The following is a 23,926-nucleotide window of genomic DNA, read 5'->3' as shown; positions in this document are numbered from 1 at the left end:
CACACTGATCCAGATCAGCAGTCTAAGATGCTTTCAAAAAATCTGTAACAGAATAGCTGTCTAAGACAGACCTGCAACATAGCAGAGAAGGCAAAATAAGCCCCCAGGCAATGTTGATGCATTTGTAACTAGAGAAAAGTGAAAGCCATAAAAGAAAAGTAAAGTGGTTTAGCTGCTTAGAGTTTGAAAGAAAGACTTACATAAGGACTTTTTCTTTATGCCAATAAAATAGAAAATTTTGTGAGATTGCTAATGAACTGACTAAACTTGTGTCAGTAAAATAATCATGAACAGTGCCACTCTAAGCACACAACTTGGAACAAGGACAGGCTTCCGCATTTGCACCACACATCACATGGTGTGGTGTGAATGTGGATAGGCTTCCACACACACCACGCAGAGAAATGGTGCGCAAGGCTGCAAGGTGCAGGACTAAAATCTTGCACACAAAAGGAAAAAAAAACCATGAAGTAGCTTTCTTTTAATGCAATTAGAGGCAACACATGGAACAATAATCTTGGTCAGCAGAAAATCAAGGAACCCATGGGATACTATAGCAATTAACTATGCCTTTAATTTAACACAAAATTTACCTCATGCCAGCTGTAGGAGTGTGAAGTTACTTGTGCATGATTTGCCAACAGTCTTCCTGTACTAGCAGTTCATTACATGTTTTACAGAAATGCAGTATCAAAACATGTGGCAAAGTACTTAAGATCTCCCTACATATTATAAAGTGTCCCCTGTGCCAAATATGCCCATGCAAAGCAATCAAGGCAGCATGGGACAACATGATCTAAAGGGACAACACAAAAATCTATCACTATGCTAATGAGCCAGAACACAATCTTTTCCCCCTAAAATTACGTGGTAGCCCCAATGTACTTGACAAATCTTACAGGACAAAGATTCCTGTTGGTACAATGGTGTAAGGTTCCCTACAATAATCAGATAAAGCAAAAAAAAAAAAAAAACCTCAATATGCTCAACAGTCCATAAACTTTCTTAGTTTTACAAACTTTAGTTCTTGGACTTAGATTTCTCTTGGGATAAAAGCTGTATGCTAAAAAGGCACCACATCATGTTATTCACTGTTCATTCAGAACACGATCAACAAAAGCACACACAGACAATGCTATTTTATCAGAAAATCCACAATGACTGTACATTCTCCCAAGCAATTCTTAATTATAGTAGAGGCCCTTCTGACAGCAAAATTTTTCTTCAGCCTTTATCTCCATGTTTGAGATTACTGCATTTTATGTACAAATACATGCTGCTTGCTTGCCCTAAAGAGACTCTGTAGCACAGCAGGCCCACCTTCCCTCCTGCTGCTGCTGCTGAGAGAGCTTCATGCTGCACAAGTGACCAAAACTGCACTAAGCCAAGTTAGATGGTGACTAAAAACTAAAGGCAATTCATCAAATATAAAATCTATTTAAAAGCATTACCATCACAGATTATGATTCTATGCAATGAGGTTGCCACTAGCCCAAGCTCTAAGTGCTCAAAGAGAAAGACAAAACTCCTCCTCTGCCTTTCTCACAGTACACCACCGTGGTGGTGACAGCAGCTCTGAAAACACCAGTTCTCGGCTTGCTTCTCTCTGTTCAGGACAGGAAACATTTGCTTAATTTTCACACACTAAAGCAGAACTACCAACTCACTTTAACAACAAGTGACATGCAAATTAAAATTAAATTAGAAAGCACGCACAAATTAAAACAGAACCAGGCTCTCACTTTTGAAGGTTGTTGAATTTTAATTTCCTGGGAGTCAGATGCAGAATCTGATTTGGTGCCTCCAGAATTTGGTTTCTCCTTTTTTCTCTTCTGCTTCTTTTTCTTCTTCTTCGCTCCCAAATCCCCGCCAGGACTTCTGCCAGAGATTCAAAGAATGTGCAATAAGAAAAATCAATACCACTGCGCCTCAAATTTAAAAAAAGTTAAATATGGAAAAGCCAGCATTTTGATATGAAAAATCTAACAGCGTTTTGAATGTAAAGAAAAGGCAGTGGAAAGAAAGCAAGGAAGGGGGGAACTGACAGGATTGATGAAAAACTTCCTGCAAGTGCTGTCTCATTTGTTTAATGCTCTGACACCAGGACAACCAGGCATTCTGACATACTCATGTCAAATTGTGACACTACATAGAGACCAGTGCTCTTCTCCGGACTATTACCCAGCAAAAAAACAAAACTACCACATTCAACAGTTTGGAGAAACACAAGAAAGTATGGGAACTGAGGAAAGTAACCTCCTTGGAAACTCAGTTACTATTAGTGACCCAACACTTTTTCTCCTTCATGCTCAACCATAAGACACATCTGAATTTGAGAAGAATCCAGATGAAACATTCTGTTTTCTGGAAATTTTGTTTCTAACTTAAGCCATAATGAGAGTCTTGCTGAAATCCCAGTAAGAGACAACATAAAACTAACCAAACATTTGTGCTTTAAAACAATAAGCACAATGGGGTCAACTTTAATTAAAAAGCTCCACCCAGCAACAAAGTAAAAATTGCATTTGAAGATTCTGATATATTTTGATTATTGATAACATAAGTTATTCTTAATGGAGATTTTTATTTTAAAAATAATTAAGATATAGAATCAAGATTAGATTAGAATTTGCAAAGTGTGGGATGAGCTCTCAGACAAAATGAAAATACAGAGGCAATGAGTCAATTAACACTAAATTGTCTTCAAGAGGCTAATCTCTCAAAACCATATGTGCATAATGGAACAGAAGACAGATATCAGAGTTTGAGGGGCTTGGGTGTTTTTCACTGGAAAAGAAAAAATGTCAATGCAACAAACAATTGTTTCTTTTAATTCTGCAGGGGGAAAACCCCCAGGTACCATACCGACAAACAAAACGAAAGAAAACTCACAAGAACATAACTAAAGTTATTCCCATCAACGTATTTGCAAGGGATGTATTATTTGCTGTAACATGCTCAATTTTAAGATTATGATGACCAGTCTTAGCATCTATACCTTGCCTGAGCTGGTGTTGTCAAGTAAACACCTTCCCTGCAATTAACCAAACAATACAACTCAGCAAAGACTGATTTTTGTGAGATCCTTACTGTACTTTAGAATAGTCTTTAGAAAGTAGTGAAAGATCAATCTCAAGAATCAATCTCAAGAAGTTCATAACATTCCAAGTTACACTGGGTTATGCTCCCAAAACAAAAGCATTGTAAATGCCGCAGCCTCTAGAACAGGACCAAGCTGCTACTCAATGGACAACAGTAGAGCAGATCAAACACAACGGAGAGACAAGAGAGTTTGAAGCATTTACTCGAAGGCTGCAGAAACAAAAGATGGACTTGTGTAAGTGACGCTGGGAGAAAATCTTTTGTTGCAGAATGAACATACTGCCAGATCACCTACATGATCCACAATGAATCACAATTTTATTCAATCACAGCACGTAGGTTGGAAAACACCTTTAAGATCATTGAGCCCAGCATTAACCCAAGTCCACCACTAAACTATATCCCTCAGTACCACATCGACACATGTTTTCAATACCCACAAGGACGGTGACTCAGCCACTCCCCTGGGGAGCCCCTACCAATACTCAACAACCCCTTTGGTGAAAAGATTTTTCATCACATCCAATCTAAATCTCCCCTGATGCAAGCTGAGGCCATTTTCTCTTGTCCTGTAATTTGTTACCTGGGAGAAGAGGCCGACCCCCACTTGGCTAAAACCTCCTTTCAGGTAGTTCTACAGAGTAACAAGATCCTCCCTGAATCTCCTTTTCTCCAGGTTAAACAACCCCACTTCCCTCAGCCACTCCTCACAGGACTTACTCTTCAGCCCCTTCACAGCTTTGCTGCGGTTCTCTGGATGTGCTCCAGCTCTAGTTTTGAGGCCAGTGAAGGGCTCAAAACAGACTCAAGGTGTGGCTTCACCAGTCCAAGTACAAGGGTATGATCACTGCTCTGGTCCTGCTGGCCACACTCTGTCTGATACAAGCCAGGATGCCACCGGCTTCCTTGGCCACCTGGGCAGCACAGTGTCAACTCATTTAAAATAATAAAATTTAAATCTATCTGAAGGCCTGTATACCAAGCTGACATTTTGTACAGAATTTAAACACAGAACAGACCTAAAAGACACACAAGTGGTTGTAAATATAAAACAGTAAAACCTCACACATGTGTACAAGACCTAAGACTTCACCACCTCTATCTGGCAAAACTGAGATAAAAATACTAGGGGAAGTCATTTCACCTTTGCTGAGATTCATTTAATGAAGTATTTTTTTTACTTTGTGCAGCTCTCCACAAGCTTGTTCTTCCCTGTACCACCTCACATACAGCAAACAAATGATGCCTGTGTGTCCCTGAGCTGGCTCCCAAGGGTTTGTGTGCTGAACACCAGGCTATTTGGAGCTTCAGCAAACACTGTTCTTGAACAGGCATCGAGCCCTGAACAGCACCAGCGCAGCTCACTTGTCTTCTTGTCTTTCAGGAGGATCCAGCGTCACATACACCACAGGGGAATTTTGCTCTCTAGAATTACCTGAGGGTCAATGTTTTATTTAGTTTGGTGAAATAATGAACAATTGAACTAAAAAAAAGCTTAGCAGCTATGGAGAAAAATCAGCTTTGCCAAGCTTTACTAATGTTATCCCCAGTCAAACTGTACTTTTACCAGGACAACTGTAGTTTGTACTTTGACCAATTACAGATCTTTTTCATTTAGAAATGTATAGTCTTCAGCTTGGAAAGAAGGAAGACAGAAGCAAATTGCTGTAAAATATATGTGGCATTTAAAACTACACTACTAGTTTTTAATTTTTTTTTAATGTTCCAAAATCCCAGTCCGTGGTTTATGACCTTCAGGTTTAAATCTTTCACACTGTCTGTTGCAAAATAAATACTGGTATTTTTGTCTGGCAGGTTATCCAGGGATCATTCTGAGCAGTTGTTTATGCAGTCTCCTACTTGGGTCAGTTCATTTTTTACTGTTACAGTCCGCACAATGTAAAAAGAGGATTTAAGTAGATTTCTACTCATCCTACTATTTAGGCACGCCTGCAACCCAGATATTTGGCAGCAGGCAGCACACAGAAACTTTACTCAGTAAACAGGTTTGTCCAACACAAGTTACAACCAGAGATACCAAGCAAATCAGGCCAGAAGCAAAACAAAAACATCACAGGATTTGTTGTCCTTCTCATGCTCTGCCTTGAGAGAGCTGACAGGCTCTAAAACTGGGAGTGAGAATGGCTGGGAAGGGAGGAACTTGGTTGCTCAACTTGTAGTAATTCTGCTGGACTTGACAGCACAAAGGATATGCAAAGGTAACAAGATTGAAACCAAAGGCTGCTGTTAAAAGCTTTTCTCTGACATTCTTGTGTGCTGACTAAGATCTGAATTCTCCTCTATCTGGTTAGATACACCTATATAATGACACATTGAATTATATCTCACACTTAGAATCTGGGACGAAGAAAGTTTCCATTTATATGAAAGTTGACCTTTAACCGTGAAATCTTTTTTTCCAAACTACCCTGCACCTGTAAAGTGACACAACTCCGAGCTCAGGTCCTATGTGGGAAGCAGACAAACCACACAGAGCTCAGGGTGCTGCCATGTCAAGCTGGCAGGTCAGGAAACGCGACCTTTTCACACATCAGATCAACACATCTGCCCCACTCCAGCCTGACACACAGACCACAACAGATGATGCAAATAAAAGCATTCAATGTTAAGACTTCTGGAAGATTTTGCCTATGTCAGTCTAGTGGAGACACACTCATACCAGGAGAACTTTAATGACAGGAGGGCAAGTCTACACACTGAGGTTCAGCTGTATCTAAGTACAGACGCAGTCTAAGATATTTTTAACTGCACCCACAATGACAATTTTGTCAGCCTGATGAATGAGAAAAGGGTGAGGCCAGCATAAAAGTGACATGCAAATGAAATTTCAGTTGAGGCAGAAGAAGGGTCAAAAGACCTTATTCTCCCCCAAAATGACTTAACCTTGCCCCAGAAACAGGCTGTGGACAGGACTCCGAGGTAATCACATAGGCCTACAGTTTTATGATTTTGTCTGCAAGTCACAAATGCAAGCCCATGATCCCACCCACATACCTTTCCACTTATGTACACACATCTGGTGTTTTGCATAGATGTGGGAAAAAATACTTTTGCTTCTCCCTGCATGTGGTGGTGTTTTGGTTGGACTGAGTTTTTTTAAACTGAAAAAATGGGAATACTTGGTGCATTTGGGGAGAAGTGTGGCAAGGGTGGAAAAACTTACTTTATGAGGCTCAGAGCAAATCCATGAAAAGCTGAGATGGAAAAATCCAGAGGAGTATGACAATTACCCTGTTCGGGTGGTCAAACTCTTTTGGTTCCCTTAGTTTGAGATTATCTTTCTCACTGACCAATTGTCATTATTATTTTAATTTCCTTTTTGAACACTAAATTCTGCTTTAGCAGAAACAGACTTTTGTAATGTCAACATCTGTTTTATGTTACACGGAATGGTAATTTTAAGTTAGCAATTTCTCAAATTTAAAACCAAACATGTGCTTCAGATGTTTATTTTTAAACTGCAAAGGCCTGTGTGGGGTTCTTGCCTTCACAGTACTTCTCTCTCTGTGAGTAAGTGAGGTTGCAAAGCTGTCTTTCTGAAGATGTTACACACATCTTTTTGATCACAAAAATCAAGTCTCATGTATATGGGCAAGACTTCAAAAAATTTTAAAGCAGTATTATTTATACTAGGGCTGTCACTGGTTCATAAAGAAAATGGAGGTTTAGGTACAAAGGGCTTTCTCACTGCTGTGAAAAACTACCACCACTCCAAGACAACATAGAAAGGTCTTGACCAGAAGGGTCTATGCCCTTCAAATTCCACTTACTAACAAACTGTCATTACAAAGCATCTATATGCATGAAGATTTAATTTCCATACATTTCAATACTTGATAATGCAAGGTTTTTAGCATGAAAACCTAGCAGCAATACCTTAAACCCTAACCCAAGAGTATTCCTCAGAGCTGCATGTCTCCTCTGCCTCACCCTTCAAGTCTGTAATCTGTACTCTGAGACATAAAACCCACCTGCTAAAACCAAGCACTGCTCCCACTACCTTAAAAATATTTGCTTCTTTTTTAAATCTAGAAGTAGTATTCATTACAAAGCTGGCCTTTTTAAACAATAATCATAGGGGTATACTACTAAAACATTCAAAGCAAATAATTTGTGAGGGCTGGGGGAGTTGTTTAAAGGTCATACCTTTTTCTCATTTGTTTACTAAATGTTTTGTGCCCAAGGCCTTTCTGGCAATGAGCATAAGGAGCTATTTAGAATGTGAGAGACCTTATAAGGCTGGGCTTAGCAGGGTGGATCCAGGTGCAACAAATACACTTTTTTCTACATACACACTAACAAAGATATTTTGAAAACCACACTTTATTACAACAGAGAACAAATACAGCATAATGCGTCTAGCAGGAGCAAACTACAGAACAGGAAAACAGCAATGAGTCACACAACATACATAATCCTGCCTCTAAAAAACAGGAGCAGAATCAGAGGACAAAGACATTTTCACAGTTGAGAGCTACAAAATGGTTATTTTCTGCTGCACTCATTCAGTGCTCAGGCACAAAACACCCTGTAAATTTAAAAAAAAAAAAAAACCACAAAAAAAAAACAAAGAAAAAAGTCGTATCTATCTAAAAATCACGTTTTCCTGTCGGCAATATTGTAAGGACTTATTTTCAAATCTTAAGAAACATCCTGAAAATAAGTTACATGGCAATCCAATAGAGACTGACATACAATATTCTGCCTCTTTCTAAAAAAGCGCAGGTTAAAACAGAATGAGTTTAAATACTCATCAGCACTAATGGAGACCACACAGCATTTAGCAAGTCAGTTGACACAGTCATAGTCTCAACTAGTTGGACTGCTCATAAATTGCTTAAGTATATAAAACCTAATCTAAAACCTTGAAGCAAACTTTAAAGTTACCTCAAGAATTAACATACAATGACAGGGAGAAAACAGGGATTAACTAGGCTCCTATTACTATAGGCTAATCTCTCAGATCAAGAGTAGATCTTGCATGCTCTACTGCGAGATTTTTTCCTTTCTCTTGCTGGAATTTGTTTGAGTATTTCAGCCTGCAGACAAAGAGTAGCAAGCAAGATTTTTCAAGGATTACAGGAAAATAAAGTAATTCAAGAGTCAATATGAGACTTCATGAAGCAGATACTAATACTTAAGAGGCTTTTTGTACTGGAATTATCTACTACTAATTTAACTAAACTTAAAAAACACTCATTAAAATACATCTGGGATATTCAACAGAGACCAGTTTTTTACTGTTACAGTCCGCAGTAGAAGGTAGAAACCACAGAGGCTACAGCTGGTGTCCCTTAGAGAGCAGTGCTGGAGCAGAGCAGCAAGTTGTGACTCAGAACACACTGAAGTGCAATTCTTTGTTCCCTGGTTGCTCCTCACACACTGCACTTGCTGTCACAGCAGCCCAAGCACAGCCACACACAGAGCTACACTGCAGAGGGCAGCTACAGCCTGGACACGCACACAGACAGGAGAGGAAACTGAAGTAGGAATACAATCCAAACAAATTCTGGACAGGCATTACCTGAATCAAACCTGAATCATTACACGGTTATCATTAACTGAATCATTACCTGGCTATCAAACAATCCCAACCAGGATGCCAAGTCAGTTCCTATGAAGAACAATAAATAACAACTCTCTGCTCTTAGGACTTTAGTTTCATGTATTTGGGAATCACCAACTGTGACACATTTACTGAAGGAAATGTAACAAAACCTCCAAAATACCAAAACACTATTTTGTCCCTTTTAATATCCCTGGTTTATATTACTGCAATTATTTCTAACACAATTAGTTTAGTGTGCGTGCCATTAACTCAATGACAGAGCAGCAAGCATCAAAGTTTTCCCCCTTTCTGCCTTCTAGACAAGTCAGCCCCCCAAAGTCCCTTAGATTTCTCTTGCTACATTTAAGATTTCTGTCAACCAAATTCTAGAAGAAGACAACAAACAGTACATCCTCAAACATCCATCACCTACAGAAAAGCTCTCAAGCAGATCAATCACAAACTCACGAGGAAGATATTTGTGTAGCACTGTATAGATTAACCTAGTTCTATTTTAGGTTACTCCAGCCACTCCTGGCTGCGACAACAAAGCTCCTTCTCTGCAATCACGTTTTTAACCCCTCAAAAAAGAAAAAAAATATTAAATGAAACCGACTTTTGAAACACATTCCTCCCACTCCCCTACCCCAAAAGCCTTCAGAGCAAGCTGGAGCCTTGGCACCTCGTGCCTGAACGGAGTCATACTGCACCGGCCGGGTGGCAGGGGCCGTAGCTATGCTGGCCGCCTCTCCCATCAGCTCCCCAGGCAACTGGAAACACCGCCTGATCCTCAGCGTGGGAAGATCTGAGACGCGAGATTAGCGGAGAAGGAACTCCAACCACACAACAGCGTCTGCCCCGGCTACTGCCGCGCTAAAACACGCGCTCTGCTCCCCACAGCGTGTGGCTGCGGAGGTAACATCTCTGGGAGGACAATGGGTGAGGAGGAGTGTCTGCAGGACAGGCTGACACGGCCGAAGCCCGCACCGGAGCCGGGCCGGCAGGGCACGGGCGCTGGGTGTGGATGAGCGCGGCTCGGCCCGCGGGAGCCGCTCAGCCGGAACCGGCGGGAGGACACGGGGGCATCTCCCCGCTACAGGGCACTTCCTGACGGCCAGAAATACGCACAAACGCCCCCAAGCCCTAAAAGCGCCAACAACAAGGCAGGATTTACCCTCGCTTATACAGCATGATTTCAAGGCCGGTGTCCGGCGGGTAAGTGCCAGCCCCGCCGCCCCCTTACCTCGGGCCGGGCCCGGGCTCCCGCCTCTCCCCTTACGGGCAGAAGGGTGCGGGGCTCCGGGCCGGGCGGCAGGGCCGTTCCACGCCCGCATGCTGCGGCGGGAGGCGGCCCGGGCTGGGGCCGCTCGGCCGCCGGCGGCCCGGCGCAGGCGCCGCGGATGAGCCGGGCCGGGCCGCGCAGGCCGCCCGCCGGCGGGCAGGAGCGCCCAGCACACCCGCCCCGCCGAGGGACCTCGCCGGGCACCGGGGGAGCCCGGCCCGGGCACCTCCAGCCCGGCCTCAGCCGCGGCGGAGGACACGGAGCTGCCTCCCCGAGCCATGCGCGCTCCCCAAGCGCGCCCCTACCCCTTGGCGTGCTCGGTCTCCTCCTCATTGTCGCCGTCTATGCCGCAGGTGTCCTGGTCATCCAGCTCCAGGCTCTGCTGGCTGGCCGCGGACTCGCTGTCCTCCGCCATCACGGGGGAAGGAGGAGGGAGGGAAGGGGCGGGGGAGCCTGTGAAAGAACCGGGGCGCACGGGCAGACGCGGTCCGGAGCAGCTCCCTCTAGCTGCGGTCCTTCCCCGCGCCAAGCCGGGGAACGAGGAGGCGGCGGCCGCCGGGGCTGCCCGGCCGCTCCCGCCACCCGCGGGGAGCGGGGCGGGGCCGTGCGGGGAGCGCTCCGCGCCCTGTCCCGCCCGGCCCTGCCCTGCCCTGCCCTGCCCGGCCCTGCCCAGCCCAGCCCGGCTCTGCCCAGCCCGGTACACTCGGGCGGGGCGCTCCTGGGCCCGGCCCTACACCGATCCCCTCATGCCGAATCCGCGCTGCCTCGCCGGCCCTCTGCGGCCTGGGGATCCCGTCCGTGGGCGCTGCCCCCGAGCCGCGGGAGAGCCGAGCGCAGCCCGGTGTGTCCGTCCCGCGGAGCCCCTCGGGCTGGGCCTGCAGCCGCCGGGCCTCGGCCGCAGCGAGGCGCGTTCTGCCGGCTTCCCGTGTTTCCTTCGCACATCCTAAACACTCGGACGCCCAAGTGATTTTCATAGGGCTGCCCGGCCGCTGTCATAGACTCCTTAGAGCTTTAGTAGTGATTCTAGCTGTGCTGCTAGATGTAGACAAAATACCCAGCTGCTTATGGCAACAAATTGGAAGAAAGGAAGAGAGAAAAGCAAATAAATTGCTTCAGATCTAGCTCTGCCTTGTTGCTCCCGCTAAAGTCAGCCACCAAAGAACAGAGCAGTGTGTAGGGGACCCACCACACCACCATAAATCTCAGCTTTCTGGCTCTTTCCCCATTCTGCCTTCCAGGTTGTGTCTCTCCCAGTTCTCCATAAGAGTGGCAGTCCAGGTTCTGTCATGGCTACACAAAATTAACCAGTGTCTAGAATTCAGAGATGCTTTTGAGCCACCTCAAACACATGTATGAGCATAGGTCCAGCAGCACCAATGGACTTTGCCATTGCTGTGTTTAACTTTTTCCTAGCTGACTCCCAGAAGAAGCTCCAGGACTCAAAATGAAGCTCTATGAACAAAATTTGCTGCTGATGGAGGCTGCTGAGGCCGCCAGGACAATCCCAGTACTGTGGATGGTGGGCACTCACGGCACTTGCTCTTTTCCTAATGCCTTTTGTATTTCTACAAGCTCCATGCTAGAAAACCTGGAATTTAATGGTAATGATTTATACCCAGGAAAACAAATAAAGAGCACCTTGTGTTAAGTATTTGAACTGTCATTTCCAGGGTCATATCAAGCTTTCTGGATGAGATCCAGAATTTCTAAGTTCTTGGTTTGGCAGTGCTGCCAAACACCCCATTAAAACATAAGAATAGGGTGCATCAGTTGTAATTTCTCCTTATCTTTGCACCCGTGAAAGCAATTGACTGTGAGGAAGCTATTGCTTCTGCCCTATTTAAGGTTTGATCTGGATTACTTTTTTCCGTTTTTGATTTGAAGTGACATCATATTTTGCTCTGTCGTGTATTGCAGGTGACATGTCAAGTAAAAGATCTTGCTGGCCAAACAGAAGAAAGCTAAATGTCCTTCTAGCTGTCAGACTCTGATCCTCTGTGTACTGAGCACTAGCCTGAAGGGGCTGCCCTTCATCCCACTGCAGTTGGTTCTTTACAACTTGTGAGTTGCCACAAGAACTTGTAATTCAAACATATGAAATGGAATCTGTAATTTACACTTGGCCAAGTAGGACCTCCCAGTGTCAAGCCCATCGCTGTAGTTTAGAGGGAAAATGTATCTATCATGTCACTCCACTTTGAAATGACCTTTAGGAGTAAACCTTCATTCAGTTGTAATGCACAGGAGAGAAATCTCAAAACAAAGGCACAATTCCCAATAGTTTTCAATAACAAAAAGCAATTGTAAAGTTGTCCTGTAGCCTGGAGAGAAGTTAATCCAGTGATTATGAATTATTTTTTTCCCCCTCATAATAATGTGTAAGAGGAAGTGAAGAACAGTAGGTCAATGACTAAACTGCTGTATTGAATCACTCTGTTGGAGAAGCTGTAAAATTCTCTGTCTTCTTTCCTTTACCACAATTTTCCTCATTTCGTTGAGACAAATGGAGTAGAAGAGGCCTGGATCCTGACTCTCCTGGCATTTCATACTGTCATTTAAAGAGGCAATATGAATTTCTCCCAGCAAGCTGCCCTGCTAGGCATTCTCCCTGGAAGGGGGACTATAGCTGCAGAATGGCTGCTGTTCTGTACTTTGTAGCATGTGTGAAGTGAAGAATAACCTTAAGCATAGTGCATTTGATATCCTGAGATTATTATCCAGGTTTGACCATTGCAAGGTCAAAGGATAGCACTGGATTGTGCTTTGCATTCCATGAAAATGTAACTTTTGCTTATAACACAAGTAGAGAAGTTCACCAAAAGTGAGAGTTAAGCATCTGTCCTGCGCTGTGGATATCTGAGGTAGCTTTGCATTTCTGAAATGATGAGACATATTCCCAGAGCATTTAAATTCACTCTGCAGACACTGCTCAGCAGTTACATTACTTGACACATGCTGGCTGTCACATGTGTAGTTGTCCTCTGAAAATAGAGCAGCAAAGTAAAAAAATGTATCTTTGAATTTCAGGACCCCAGATGCTCAGCCACAGAGAATTTTTGTAGTATAAAACATCAGGACAACAAGCAGCAAACATGGTACCTGCAGTGCCCAAAAAGGCTCCCTGTGGGCATCTGTACTTCCAACATCTTTGCTGTTGCTCGTGGGTATATCCAGGAACTCCCCAAAATGCTGCATGCCAGTACTGCAGACAACCCACAGACTCACACCAGTCTAAGCAGACATCAAAAACCATCAGAAATGTTTAAACTTAACCAGGTAAAGAGCTTGTGTTTTTAAAGGTGCAAACTTACTGTTTTTAATTGATAAAAAAGACCTCTTCCTAGATGTACAGGGAAGGCAAAAGCCTTTTATTTTATGAAGATTGAAAAGAAGAAAGCACAGTCATTTTGCACAAAAGCTGAAAAGTTATTAACAAAGGAAAATAGACTTCTTTTGCAGGAGATACACTTCACTTAATACTAAATGGTATATCATGAAATCAGTTAAAATATTTGTGGCATGTCATGAAGTATTCATCAGTTGGGTATTTTCGTAGGTCTCATTAGAGCTTTAGTAGTGATTCTAGCTGTGCTGCTAGATGTAGACAAAATACCCAGCTGCTTATGGCAACAAATTGGAAGAAAGGAAGACGGAAAAGCAAATAAATTACTTCAGATCTAGCTCTGCCTTGTTGCTCCCACTAAAGTCAGCCAGCAAAGAACAGAGCAGTGTGTAGGGGACCCACCACACCACCATAAATCTCAGCTTTCTGGCTCTTTCCCCATTCTACCTTCCAGGTTTTCTGTCTCTCCCAGTTCTCCATAAGAGTGGCAGTCCAGGTTCTGTCATGGCTACACAAAATTAACCAGTGTCTACAATTCAGAGATGCTTTTGAGCCACCTCAAACACATGTATGAGCATAGGTCCAGCAGCACCAATGGACTTTGCCATTGCTGTGTTTAACTTTTTCCTAGCTGACTCCCAGAGGAAACTCCAGGACTCAAAATGAAACCCTACAAGCACTCAAATACTTTGGGCATCTTGGTGGCCAGCATGAGTTCACAAGAACCCCAGGTCACTGAGGGAGGAGCCATCTCTGCTTGGCAGTAAGAAATACTGGGAATAGGGAAGCCTAAATTCCCAGTACAGGGACTGGATGAACCATCAGGTGAGACTGTGCAGTGTGTGGGCAGGGTTTAGCATGCTTCTCCTTGCTCTTCTGTGACTGAATAAAGCCAGCCAGGCACAGGTATTGTTTCCCTCAAGCAGCCAGGCATAACCCAGACTTGTTTACCTGCCTAGCACCACATCAATTACATCCAGTGAGCTGGTGATATATAATCCAGCATTCAGGCTATTGGCATCATCTGGTTAGTCTATGTGTTTTGATTATTAAACACTGCAAAAGAAAAGTATCTAAAATTTTCATGCAGTCATAGGACTGCTCCTGCCTTTACACACAACATTGAAATATTCATGGCATTTATAATTTTAAATGGATTTGCATTGCAAGTAACAACTTGGTGTTAACATTTTTAATCTTGTAAATTGGAAGAAAATAGGTCCAATTTGAAAATTAGCTGGTATTTTAGTGTTTCCCCTGTTTTTCTAATTAACATTAAAAAAGTTATTGAACAAACATTTATTTAGACTTTGGTTCATTCAAGTGTCTACTAGTACTACCTCATATTTTTTTTTCTAATTGGCTGCTCTTTATGGTAAAACTTAAATACTGTCTTCCTCAATTCTGAATGAGAGGCAAGTGTAAAAGAATAAGATTGAAAAGAAACAGAAAAAATGCACCAAAACACTCTGCATAGTTGTTACAGTTAACAACAGCAGAAATGGTTAGGGAAGGAAATGAGCTTGTGATCCCACATTTTGCACACCTGTATCCATGTGAGATCACACTTCTATATTTATGGTTTGTCTCACCCACTCTACCTCTTTCAGCCCCCCTGCCTACCCTGCCTGGGGAGCTGCAGACTTGCCTGTTTCCACAGCCTGCTTGCTGCTGGCCTGTATTGGCTGCAGTGCTCAAACTGGGGACAAGCATTCTCAAAGCATCCCATTCTTTCTGCTGCACTCTCTTTCAACTTTATAAAATTCTATTTTCAAATGCAGCTCGTACCTTATCCCTTCTATTTTACAGCTTACCTTTGCACAGAACCATCTACTTCTCCATGCTGGTGTCTGCATTGGCAAGGGCTGGGGGCTCCACAGTACTGAAGAGGGTTAGGTATTCACATGCATAGTGAAAACATAGCAGAGCATTAAAAAATGTGAATGATAAATACAAACCTTTGTGCTTAAAGGTATGAGTGGTAAGGATAGAAAGACTGTTATTATTGCCAGTAGAGATTTCAATTCTCCAAACCATCTGTTTTTGGTGATTGTTGGAAGCAGGATGTAAGACTTACATCAAACACAGGTTCAGACTGGTTCCAGCACTGCTCAGTTCCTCAGATCCTAGAGTCTCAAGACCCAAAAAGTAGAAAAATCCAATAATAAGAGCCGACAATTAAATAATTATTCCAAATATATAAATATTTTGCCTTTTTATGTCTATTTTTATTCTGAGACCCTTCTCAAACTATGTATGGGAATGAGAATTAGTGGTGACAGAATTTTTAATAAAGACAGTGTTGACACAGGTACTGCAGGAGCTCTGACTGATACTCAGCAATTACTTCTGCCCATCCAATCTCCAAATCAATCCAATTTACTCCCATCAGCTCTGCAATCAGTTCTCCCACTAGCCTTTTACACTTCCCCTATCAATGTGCCTGCTGTTTCCTTTTCTTTGCAGGGAGGCTGCAGGTACAGCCAGGATGCTTTATTTCCCTCATTCTGAATGAAGGGAGTGACACATACATTAATTTTTCTTTATCTCTTGACCATTTCAATAGTTTTTTCAAAACTTATATTTTTAGAGTTTTCTTTTTGCCTGTTTCAGATAGTTGTTTACCCACGAACAAAAATAACTTCCTGTGACAGATGTGCCTTCTGGGTGGTTAGAAACAGATTAACAGCATGTTTCAGGATGCACACCTATGGCATGGAGAATTACACTGAATTAGGAAGTGTCTTATAGACATAGCGTCTTCCCTATGAAAACCATGAAAAATCAGACTCTATTATAACTCTTCAATTTCTATGCAGAGTTATTTTGCATTTTACAGTAAGATTTTACCCTTCAGAATTTTACAACTTTGCACAAAAGACTCTGTCAAATGTGCAACAACTGCAGAGTAACTTACTTAAAATATAGATTCTAGACAAGCTTTAATCACAAAATTTATACATCAGGTCTAGGCTAGAAGGCAAGTGTGAATAAATCTCTTGGAAGTTGGAGGTACAGCAGAAACTCAGCATCAAGCATGGTTTTCACCCTGCAATATCAGACCACAAGGACAATTAAGTTAATTAATACAAGCCTTTATGGGCTCTCATGCTGGTTCTTCCAGTCAGTCTGGGCGAGCAACCCTCACTCTGTCATTACTTGATGTTGAAATGGTGAAAATAGTATTTAAGCCAGCTTTTATATCCAGTGCACTTATATACATACATGTGAATGTGTATCCATGCATGCACACACACACTTATCTAAGCATACTTTCAAGGATTTCAAGGAACGAAAGACCAATCCAGCTGTCAAGAAAAATACACTTCGCATTGGGGGAACCTGGCTATCATGTTTTGCTTCTCTCATTTTTATTTTATTATTTAATGCAGGATTGCAAGGTGTTAAATACGAGTTACAGCAAATAGCATAGATAGAAAGCAAGCTTGCCCTCACCAAAACCTAGAAGTAGTTTCACTGAAAAGTCTAATCTTAGGATGTCACATTGTATGTCCCACTGATGTGTGGCCTCACAGCATGGCACAAAACTTAAAGCAGAATCGGAGAGTTGGGTTTATAGAAGGGGCATTCCGTGAAGAGAGAGGAGACAGAAGCCGAGGCCCATAGCTTCTCTCATCTCCAGCTTTTTAAACTTCCTACAACCAGTAACTCAATAAAACCCCTTAAAAAACAGTGCTTGTAACAGGACCCACTTTAAATAAATTCTTTCAGTTTTGATGCCCAACCTCTCTTGCAGCAGGACCAGTCGTTCCTTTGAAAGCAGCATTATTTTAAGAACCTTTTTATCCCTTTATAATATAAAACTGTCAGGAGCATTCCTCTGTTTGGTTTATTGAGGAGTCTGTCTTTCTAGTCATGTGAACACGAAGTCCTTCTCTACAGAATTACAAAAATAACCTGTAAACAAGTATTTCATTTGTACCTCCCTGTTGTCATCGCATTTTCCTTCCCTGTGCCTGTAAGTTTCTAAGGCAGAATAGCTATTTAATGATCAAACAAACTAACTGGCATTGTTCATTGCTAGAAGAAAAGCACATCAATAAAACAAGAAATAGTTCTGTGATAATAGACCAGGTGCCACAGTTTGCAAAGTAATTACCTGTGGATACCAGGGGACTGCAGCTGAAAAGAACTAGATACCCTTTCTGCTATTACTGACAAATAGAAGACAGTACCTGGTCTCAATTTAACAGCTGGAATTACATGAGTAAATGTAATAAAAAATACTCTATTCTGAAAATTGCACTTGACAGCTGCCTGTTTGTTCACCTGAAGCTCCAATTCCAATTGATTTACAGCATGGAAATGAAAACAGCACATATGATGAAAATATAGTGTATGTATGTATCAATCATGGCGTATGATATAACACACTATTATATATATTATAAATCATGTGTGAATGTGTGTGTATATATACACACAGACACAGAGAACAATAGTAAGGTTAGCATTATGAAGCATTAGTGTTGAACCTGCCAGTTTTTCTGTCTGTTAGCAGAGGAACAGGAAAGAATAATGGAGGTGCTCCTATTTTCCTCAACTTTGGAAACAGCAGTTAAATTTGGTTTTATTTTATTTATTCTAAAGCTAAGGTGCTATTCACAAGGCAGAATACAGAACCATCAGTGATGATGAATTTTGATTTGAATGGAGATGTCATAAGCTGAATACTCTCCCAGCAAAGAGGCTGGGCAAGGTGTCTCAGCTGACAGGGATCTCTGCACTTGGACTGACAGCAGGCCCAGGAAACTACTGATGATTCTGTTCCAGCTGCCTACTGGTGTTACTGAAGTTGTTAACTGTGCTTTTATTGAAATTATAAACTTCCTCACACACAGCACGACTGGAGAAGCAGTTCACCACCAGGTGGCAGATACCACAACATGAATTTCAAATGCTGGAGAGACCAAACGGCAGCACTGATTCAGAGAAACCCTATTTGTTGCACATGTATTTTAGAAAAGTAAACAAACACTCTCCTTCTTTGACCAAGTCCAAGGTTGTACTGCATGGACTCTACTATGCTCCAAGTTACAGACTACTGATAGCTGATTACTGTGTTACAATAAATTTTAATTCCCAGATGAATCTTGTTAAGAAAAAAAGCCTTTTTGGTTCACTACAGACCTTCCTAGAGTAAGAGTAAGTATCTCATCCAACACTTGCTCATTTATACCTGTACTATTTATAGGCTAAAGTCTACATAGGATATTTGATTTCTTACCAATTTCAAACATATTGGTTCAGAATAGTGAGATAAAATTGGTCCCTGAGAGCATTCATGAATAGAATGAAGGGCAGAAAATTAAAATATTGCCAAGGCATTTCAAGAGTTCTTAATTCACTCTACTAAAGCTACTCAGTCCTCCCTGTAACAAAGAAAAGTATTATGAGCCATTTCCAAATGCTGCACCTTCCTTTGTCATCTGTTCATCTCAGATCAGAAGCACAAGTTTCTATAATTTGTCTAATATGTTAGACTGCAAATGCTCCGAGGCAGTAACCAGTTTTTGTCCCTGTATTTGCAGAGGGTTTAGCATGCTGGCACCCTGACAAAGCACTTAATCAAATAGTAAGAAGTCATTATCACAGTAAGTCAAGGTGCTCTAGAGATAGTTTAATAAGCTTTGAGAAGCAAGTATTTGAGCAGGAAGAGAGTGGGTGCTGAGGGACAACCATGAATGAGTGTATTAACTCCCAACAGGGCTAAGATTGTCTGTGATATAAATGAACTTGAAATTTCAACATTTGTTTCTAGTATTTTTTTAAGACAAACATATTTTCATTATTTTTGTAAGCTTTGTCATTACAAACTTGCATTTTTTCCCTACTAATATCTGCCATCATAAAATAAGAAAACAATTGCTTTTCTAGTTTATCTTCTATAGACTTGGAGCTGCTGATGCCAAGACCTATTCAAGTTATACTTTGTTGTTTGTGTTTATAAGCTTTATTAGTACTTGCTTCACTGTGCAAGTACAACATAAAGCAAGAAAATGTCTTTGTATTTTACTGATGTATCTGCGTCAGTAAGTTTTTGAAAATTAAAACACAGAATTTATCACTGGACTTTTAGATTAGGCACAACATACTCTAATCTTAATCTGTTACCTGAACTGCTTTAACTCTGTTCCAGCTTCATTTAGCATATGGCCCAGGTGTGGATATAGAGAACTTCACTTCATAAACTATGTATTTTGCAAAATTAAACTATCACACCAATTAAAAAATGCTATTTTAAAGAAGATTTGAAACATACCCACATTGTGTTTGTTCAAGTATATTTGCTGTATTAGAACCACAAATCATCAAATGAACATAAAACCAACACAATTAAAGAAACAAACCACTGCAATTTAATAGCAACAATCTCACTTTACAAGATAGCAATGATGGAAACTTTGCAAAGGAATGTGAAAAAATAATGTAATTAAAAATGACAGATTTAAGACAACATAAAACTGGAAATTAAATAGCACAATAATTCTAGTATGCGGAAATTTTATTCAGAATGTTTACTTATGCAGCATTCTGATTAATAAGTGACACTGTATTACCAGCACTTACTGACATCTGATAAATACTATGCCCTTAAACTTGTATTTTTCTGTTTAGTGACCTTGCACAAACTGACAATAAGTAAGCCAGAGCCCAAAACCAGTTCACAGGTGGTCAGTACAAAATTCCTAAACAGAACAGGAAAGGACCTGCCACATACACAATGAGTAAAATGTAATTTAGTGCTAATATGGTGGTTTCAATATTCAGTGCACTCCACAATATTTCAGATTCCTTTTACAACATATACCACTTTCAAACATGAACCAAAGCAAAAGGTGATCTGGCTTTGTGGATGAAAAGGAGCATTGACCTGGGAACTAGGAAATCTGGATTCAACTCCTGACTAGAGATCAGGTTCCCAGGTAAGACATAGAGTAATATGGAAATTACAAGACTCACTTTCTATGAAAACCTTGCAATTTACTGAAAATAAAGCAATGAATGTGAGTTGGGGCTTAGAATTACAAATTAAATAGGAACTATATAGCACTTAAATTACTTTGGAGATTACGTATTAACTTTAGTAAGCATGACTGCTGCTAATCTGCATAAAAATAACTGAATGAAACATGATAAACTGAATGCATATGAAGGATTCCACAAAAGTGGAAGTCACATACTTCCTCTTCTTTGAACCCAATTCATGAAAAAGTGAGAAGAGTGCAGTAAGTGTGAGTACCCACAGAAATCTCAGAAAGAAAACTGGCCCACAGGAAGTGTGACTCCACAGGAAATTTTGGTGATACCAGGATTTCATTTCTAATGTCTTCAGTGATACTTAAGCAAATTATTACGTATTTATCAAGATAATGATAAATATGCAGGATGCTTTTCTGAAAAGGGGTCCAAATTTAATTATTGACTGAAGCTCATGAGACCTGCAAAAAAAAGTAAGTCACATGAGCATAAATATGCACAGGAAAAATGAAACCAAAGTATTTTTCTTTTTAAATACCATAAAATAATGTGATGACCACTTAGAGAGGAAAAAAATCCACAAATATACTTTTTGCAGTTTATTTTCAATTATAATTTTTGGATAACCAAGCAGCTCTGTATGGAAAAAGCACAGAAGAGTAATTCTGGCACTTTTGGATAGTACATTTGTTTTTACCCCAAATTTTTCTAGACACATTCAGTCCACTTGCTCGGTCGATAGTCCATTTTATATGAGCATGATTAGCTCATGGGATTCCAGAGGAAACTAACAATATATACAGTCAATGAAACTATCTTCTTGGCTACTCCGGGCCCTTTAAAATGTCTTCTAAGTCTATCCTGGCTAAACAGAATCCACAATATACATGATAGCTACAGAATACACTGTATTGAAATGAGAAATGCTCAGCACAAAATGGGACTCTTGGCATGCAGCTTAAAATAAAAGGTAGAAGTTCAGAAGTTTATAAAATCTCAAATGGGGTCAATTAAAAGGACTTAGCAAAAGAAGGGACTGTTCATTGTTACTGTAAAAAAGGCACTTTGAGAAAATGGTACCAGAATTGGAGGAATCTTAGTTGACACAAAGTTCAGTTTGGTTTCATAAAAAGGCTTCAATGCTAAGGGATGCTACTCAAGTTTCCTGCAGTTGTACATTAAAATAAATTGCTGAGTAGTTTATAATAAAGGACATAATATGTTTACAACCAACTCGTAAAATTAAGAAAAGCATAGTATAAGCAAAATATTACTAAAAGCAGCAATGCATAGCCTTTCATTGAGATAATGCACAATTTTGGACACCATGTGTCAAACTCCTGTTTTTAAGATACTTTCAGTAGCATTATCAACATAAAATTGGCCTACAAAACAAAAGCTTTACCAGCTCCCATTCATAAGGAGATTGAGGTCATAAACCAACCAAAACAATTTGTCAGTATTTTCAACATCCTGGATGACCAATATCAAGTATATGGAATAACAATCACACTCTTTGTTCAGCTATCTCACTGGAGGCAGCTGTTAAATCAGAGGAATGATTTTAATTCTTTTCTAACATTTACACAGTAATGCATTTAAGTTCTTTCAAATGTTGCTCACCACAGTTTGTTTTTCTCTTTTCTCTCCACAATATAAAAAAAAAAGAAGAAGAAAAAAAGAAAAAAAATATCAAGCACTTCCACAGAAAGGATATTTGGCAATTTTATACTCCACTGAAGGGTGGATTTTCATAATAGCTCATTTTAGATTGAAAGTCATTAGTGGTCTTTCCTCTCGTTTCTGCCAAGGACTCTTCTTATCTTCACCTTGGTCATCTTCCTCATCCTCCTCATCTTCATCATCATCATCTTGAACGGATGTTCCATGTTCAGGACTAGTTAATGGCTCTGGTTTGGTATCCACAGTTCTGGTTTCCTCCTGCAGGCTGGGCAGCTGCACACCACTTCTCTTACTGGTGCCTTCTAGGAGGCATCGGAGAGCATTGTCCTCAGGGCTGCAAACTGCTGTTCCACACTCGCTGCCACTTTGGTCCATATCATCCAAGTACACGAGCTGTGTGTAAGCTGTGCTGTCTGAAACCTTCCGCTCTCTCTGCTGGTGCTCCTGCACTGGGGGGTGACTCTGTGGCGCAGACAGATGATCTCCTCTTCCCTTTCGGGCAGATTTCGGTTCATTCATGTCAACGCCAGAGTCCAAACTGGCATCGTTACTCCCGTTCCTACCAGCTCTTTGGAGATCAATGTATGAATGTCTAACGTGAGCATTTGAACGCCCATCTAGAGAGACAAACCATGCTCGAGGATGAGGCAGTGGCTTTCCACCTCCTAATTCCATCAAAGCCTTTTCTGTAAGAAGCTGCACTTCACTATTCATCTGAGCCAGGGATGCATCGTTAAGAGAGGCAGGAATGGAAATAGATTCAGACATGGAAGCATTTTGCTGACTCCACTCAGCCGCACCTGCATCTTGCAAATGTTGCTGAGATATTGCTTGGGATGCCAACTGCTGGGGCTGCAGCTGCTGGGCAGGGTGTGGGAAAAGCCGTGCGTGAGGGTTAGGAAGCTCAGCCTGAAGTCTTTCCAGATCAATCTGCTGGTCAGCTGGGACAACCAGGGGCTGGCTAACGAAAGGGTGCTCTCCGGGCAGCTTCATGTAATGACCTGGGATGACCAGTGCAGGCAAAACCTTTCTGTAAACACTGTCATTGACTTGGTCAACAGAATTGCAGCAGATTAACTGACCTGGTCGAGGGAAAGACGTAGGTCTTTCAAGGTGATCAACTGAACGGGACATCATACAATCAGTAGGTCTGCAGTCCAGCAGCTCTTTTTCAGGGGCTGAAGGTGTGGGGTATATTTGTTCCTGAATATTGTATTTACTTCCAGTAGCAATATGGTTCATAGATACTTGAATTTCTCTCTCTTGCTTTTCAAATAAAGGCTGAGACAGCATAGCATTGTAACTTCTCCTATACTCATCTTTGATAGGGGACTCATAGCCTTCAGCTGTTTCTGTAGATTTTCTTGTCTTTAGAGGAAAACTATCTGCTGACTTATGGTAGTCTTTTCTTAGAGACCCACTGGGAGTCAGGTCATCCAAGGAAATTCTGCTCTTGTCTTTCTCCTTGTCAGAGAGCAGTTCCTCTCGGGAGCTAAACTCCTGGGAAGTACTGAAGGAGTGTTTGAGCATAGGTGTATGCATATCTGCTTCTCCAGTAGGTGATACCATCTCCATGTGGACAGCACTGATTAATTCCTTTGCCCCTGAGTTTTCAGCGTGTCCATTGCTAGCAACAGACAATCCACCTGGAAATTCTGACTCACGACGTGAAAATATTAAATTTATATGGGACATTGAGGTTGCTTGATCCTTCTTAGAAGTGTCCAGTGCTGTCGAAAGTTGCAGTTTCTTATGATGTTGACGTGGTCTGAGACATTTTCTTCTATAAAAGCCAGTAACAAAAGAAGTTATACATTTATGAATGTTGTACACAGAAACAAGAGAAGCAAGTGTGTCTTAACAGAAGACTTTTTAAGCAGTGATTAGTATTAGGGGAATTGAACTTTTATTACATAATCTAAAAATTAAAAGCTTATCTCAGCAG

At 41.4% G+C, this 23,926-nt stretch overlaps 2 protein-coding genes and 1 long non-coding RNA gene across 7 annotated transcripts in view; 1 reads left to right on the top strand and 2 right to left on the bottom strand.

Moving 5' to 3' along the window:
• NMT2 (N-myristoyltransferase 2) overlaps positions 1–10,582 on the bottom strand; it is a 31,344-nt gene extending 20,762 nt beyond the window's left edge. Inside the window, exons 1-2 of one of the 2 annotated variants that reach the window (XM_064408965.1) lie at positions 10,259–10,582; positions 1,743–1,878 (exon numbers count right to left, since the gene is read on the bottom strand). In XM_064408965.1, coding sequence (XP_064265035.1) covers positions 1,743–1,878; positions 10,259–10,368 — 246 coding nt within the window. In that variant the 5' untranslated portion in view covers positions 10,369–10,582. The remainder of the gene's footprint in view (positions 1–1,742; positions 1,879–10,258) is intronic. The other variant, XM_064408973.1, reaches the window with a different exon arrangement.
• On the top strand, positions 9,327–20,707 carry LOC135294164 (uncharacterized). 4 transcript variants are annotated; one of them, XR_010356329.1, is made up of 5 exons: positions 9,327–9,886; positions 11,367–11,554; positions 11,871–12,014; positions 12,981–14,121; positions 18,159–20,707. It is a non-coding gene; the product is annotated as an uncharacterized LOC135294164 (long non-coding RNA). The 4 variants fall into 4 exon arrangements; XR_010356323.1 differs by lacking the exon at positions 18,159–20,707 and having other exon boundaries at positions 9,333–9,886; positions 12,981–13,229; positions 13,928–17,557; XR_010356321.1 differs by lacking the exon at positions 18,159–20,707 and having other exon boundaries at positions 9,335–9,886; positions 12,981–17,557.
• FAM171A1 (family with sequence similarity 171 member A1) overlaps positions 19,654–23,926 on the bottom strand; it is an 88,525-nt gene continuing 84,252 nt past the window's right edge. Inside the window, exon 9 of the mRNA XM_064408929.1 lies at positions 19,654–23,764. Coding sequence (XP_064264999.1) covers positions 22,060–23,764 — 1,705 coding nt within the window. The 3' untranslated portion in view covers positions 19,654–22,059. The remainder of the gene's footprint in view (positions 23,765–23,926) is intronic.

The sequence above is a fragment of the Passer domesticus genome, chromosome 1 (genome assembly GCF_036417665.1).
Source record: "Passer domesticus isolate bPasDom1 chromosome 1, bPasDom1.hap1, whole genome shotgun sequence".
NCBI lineage: Eukaryota > Metazoa > Chordata > Aves > Passeriformes > Passeridae > Passer > Passer domesticus.
This window is presented reverse-complemented; position numbering and strand designations above follow the sequence as displayed.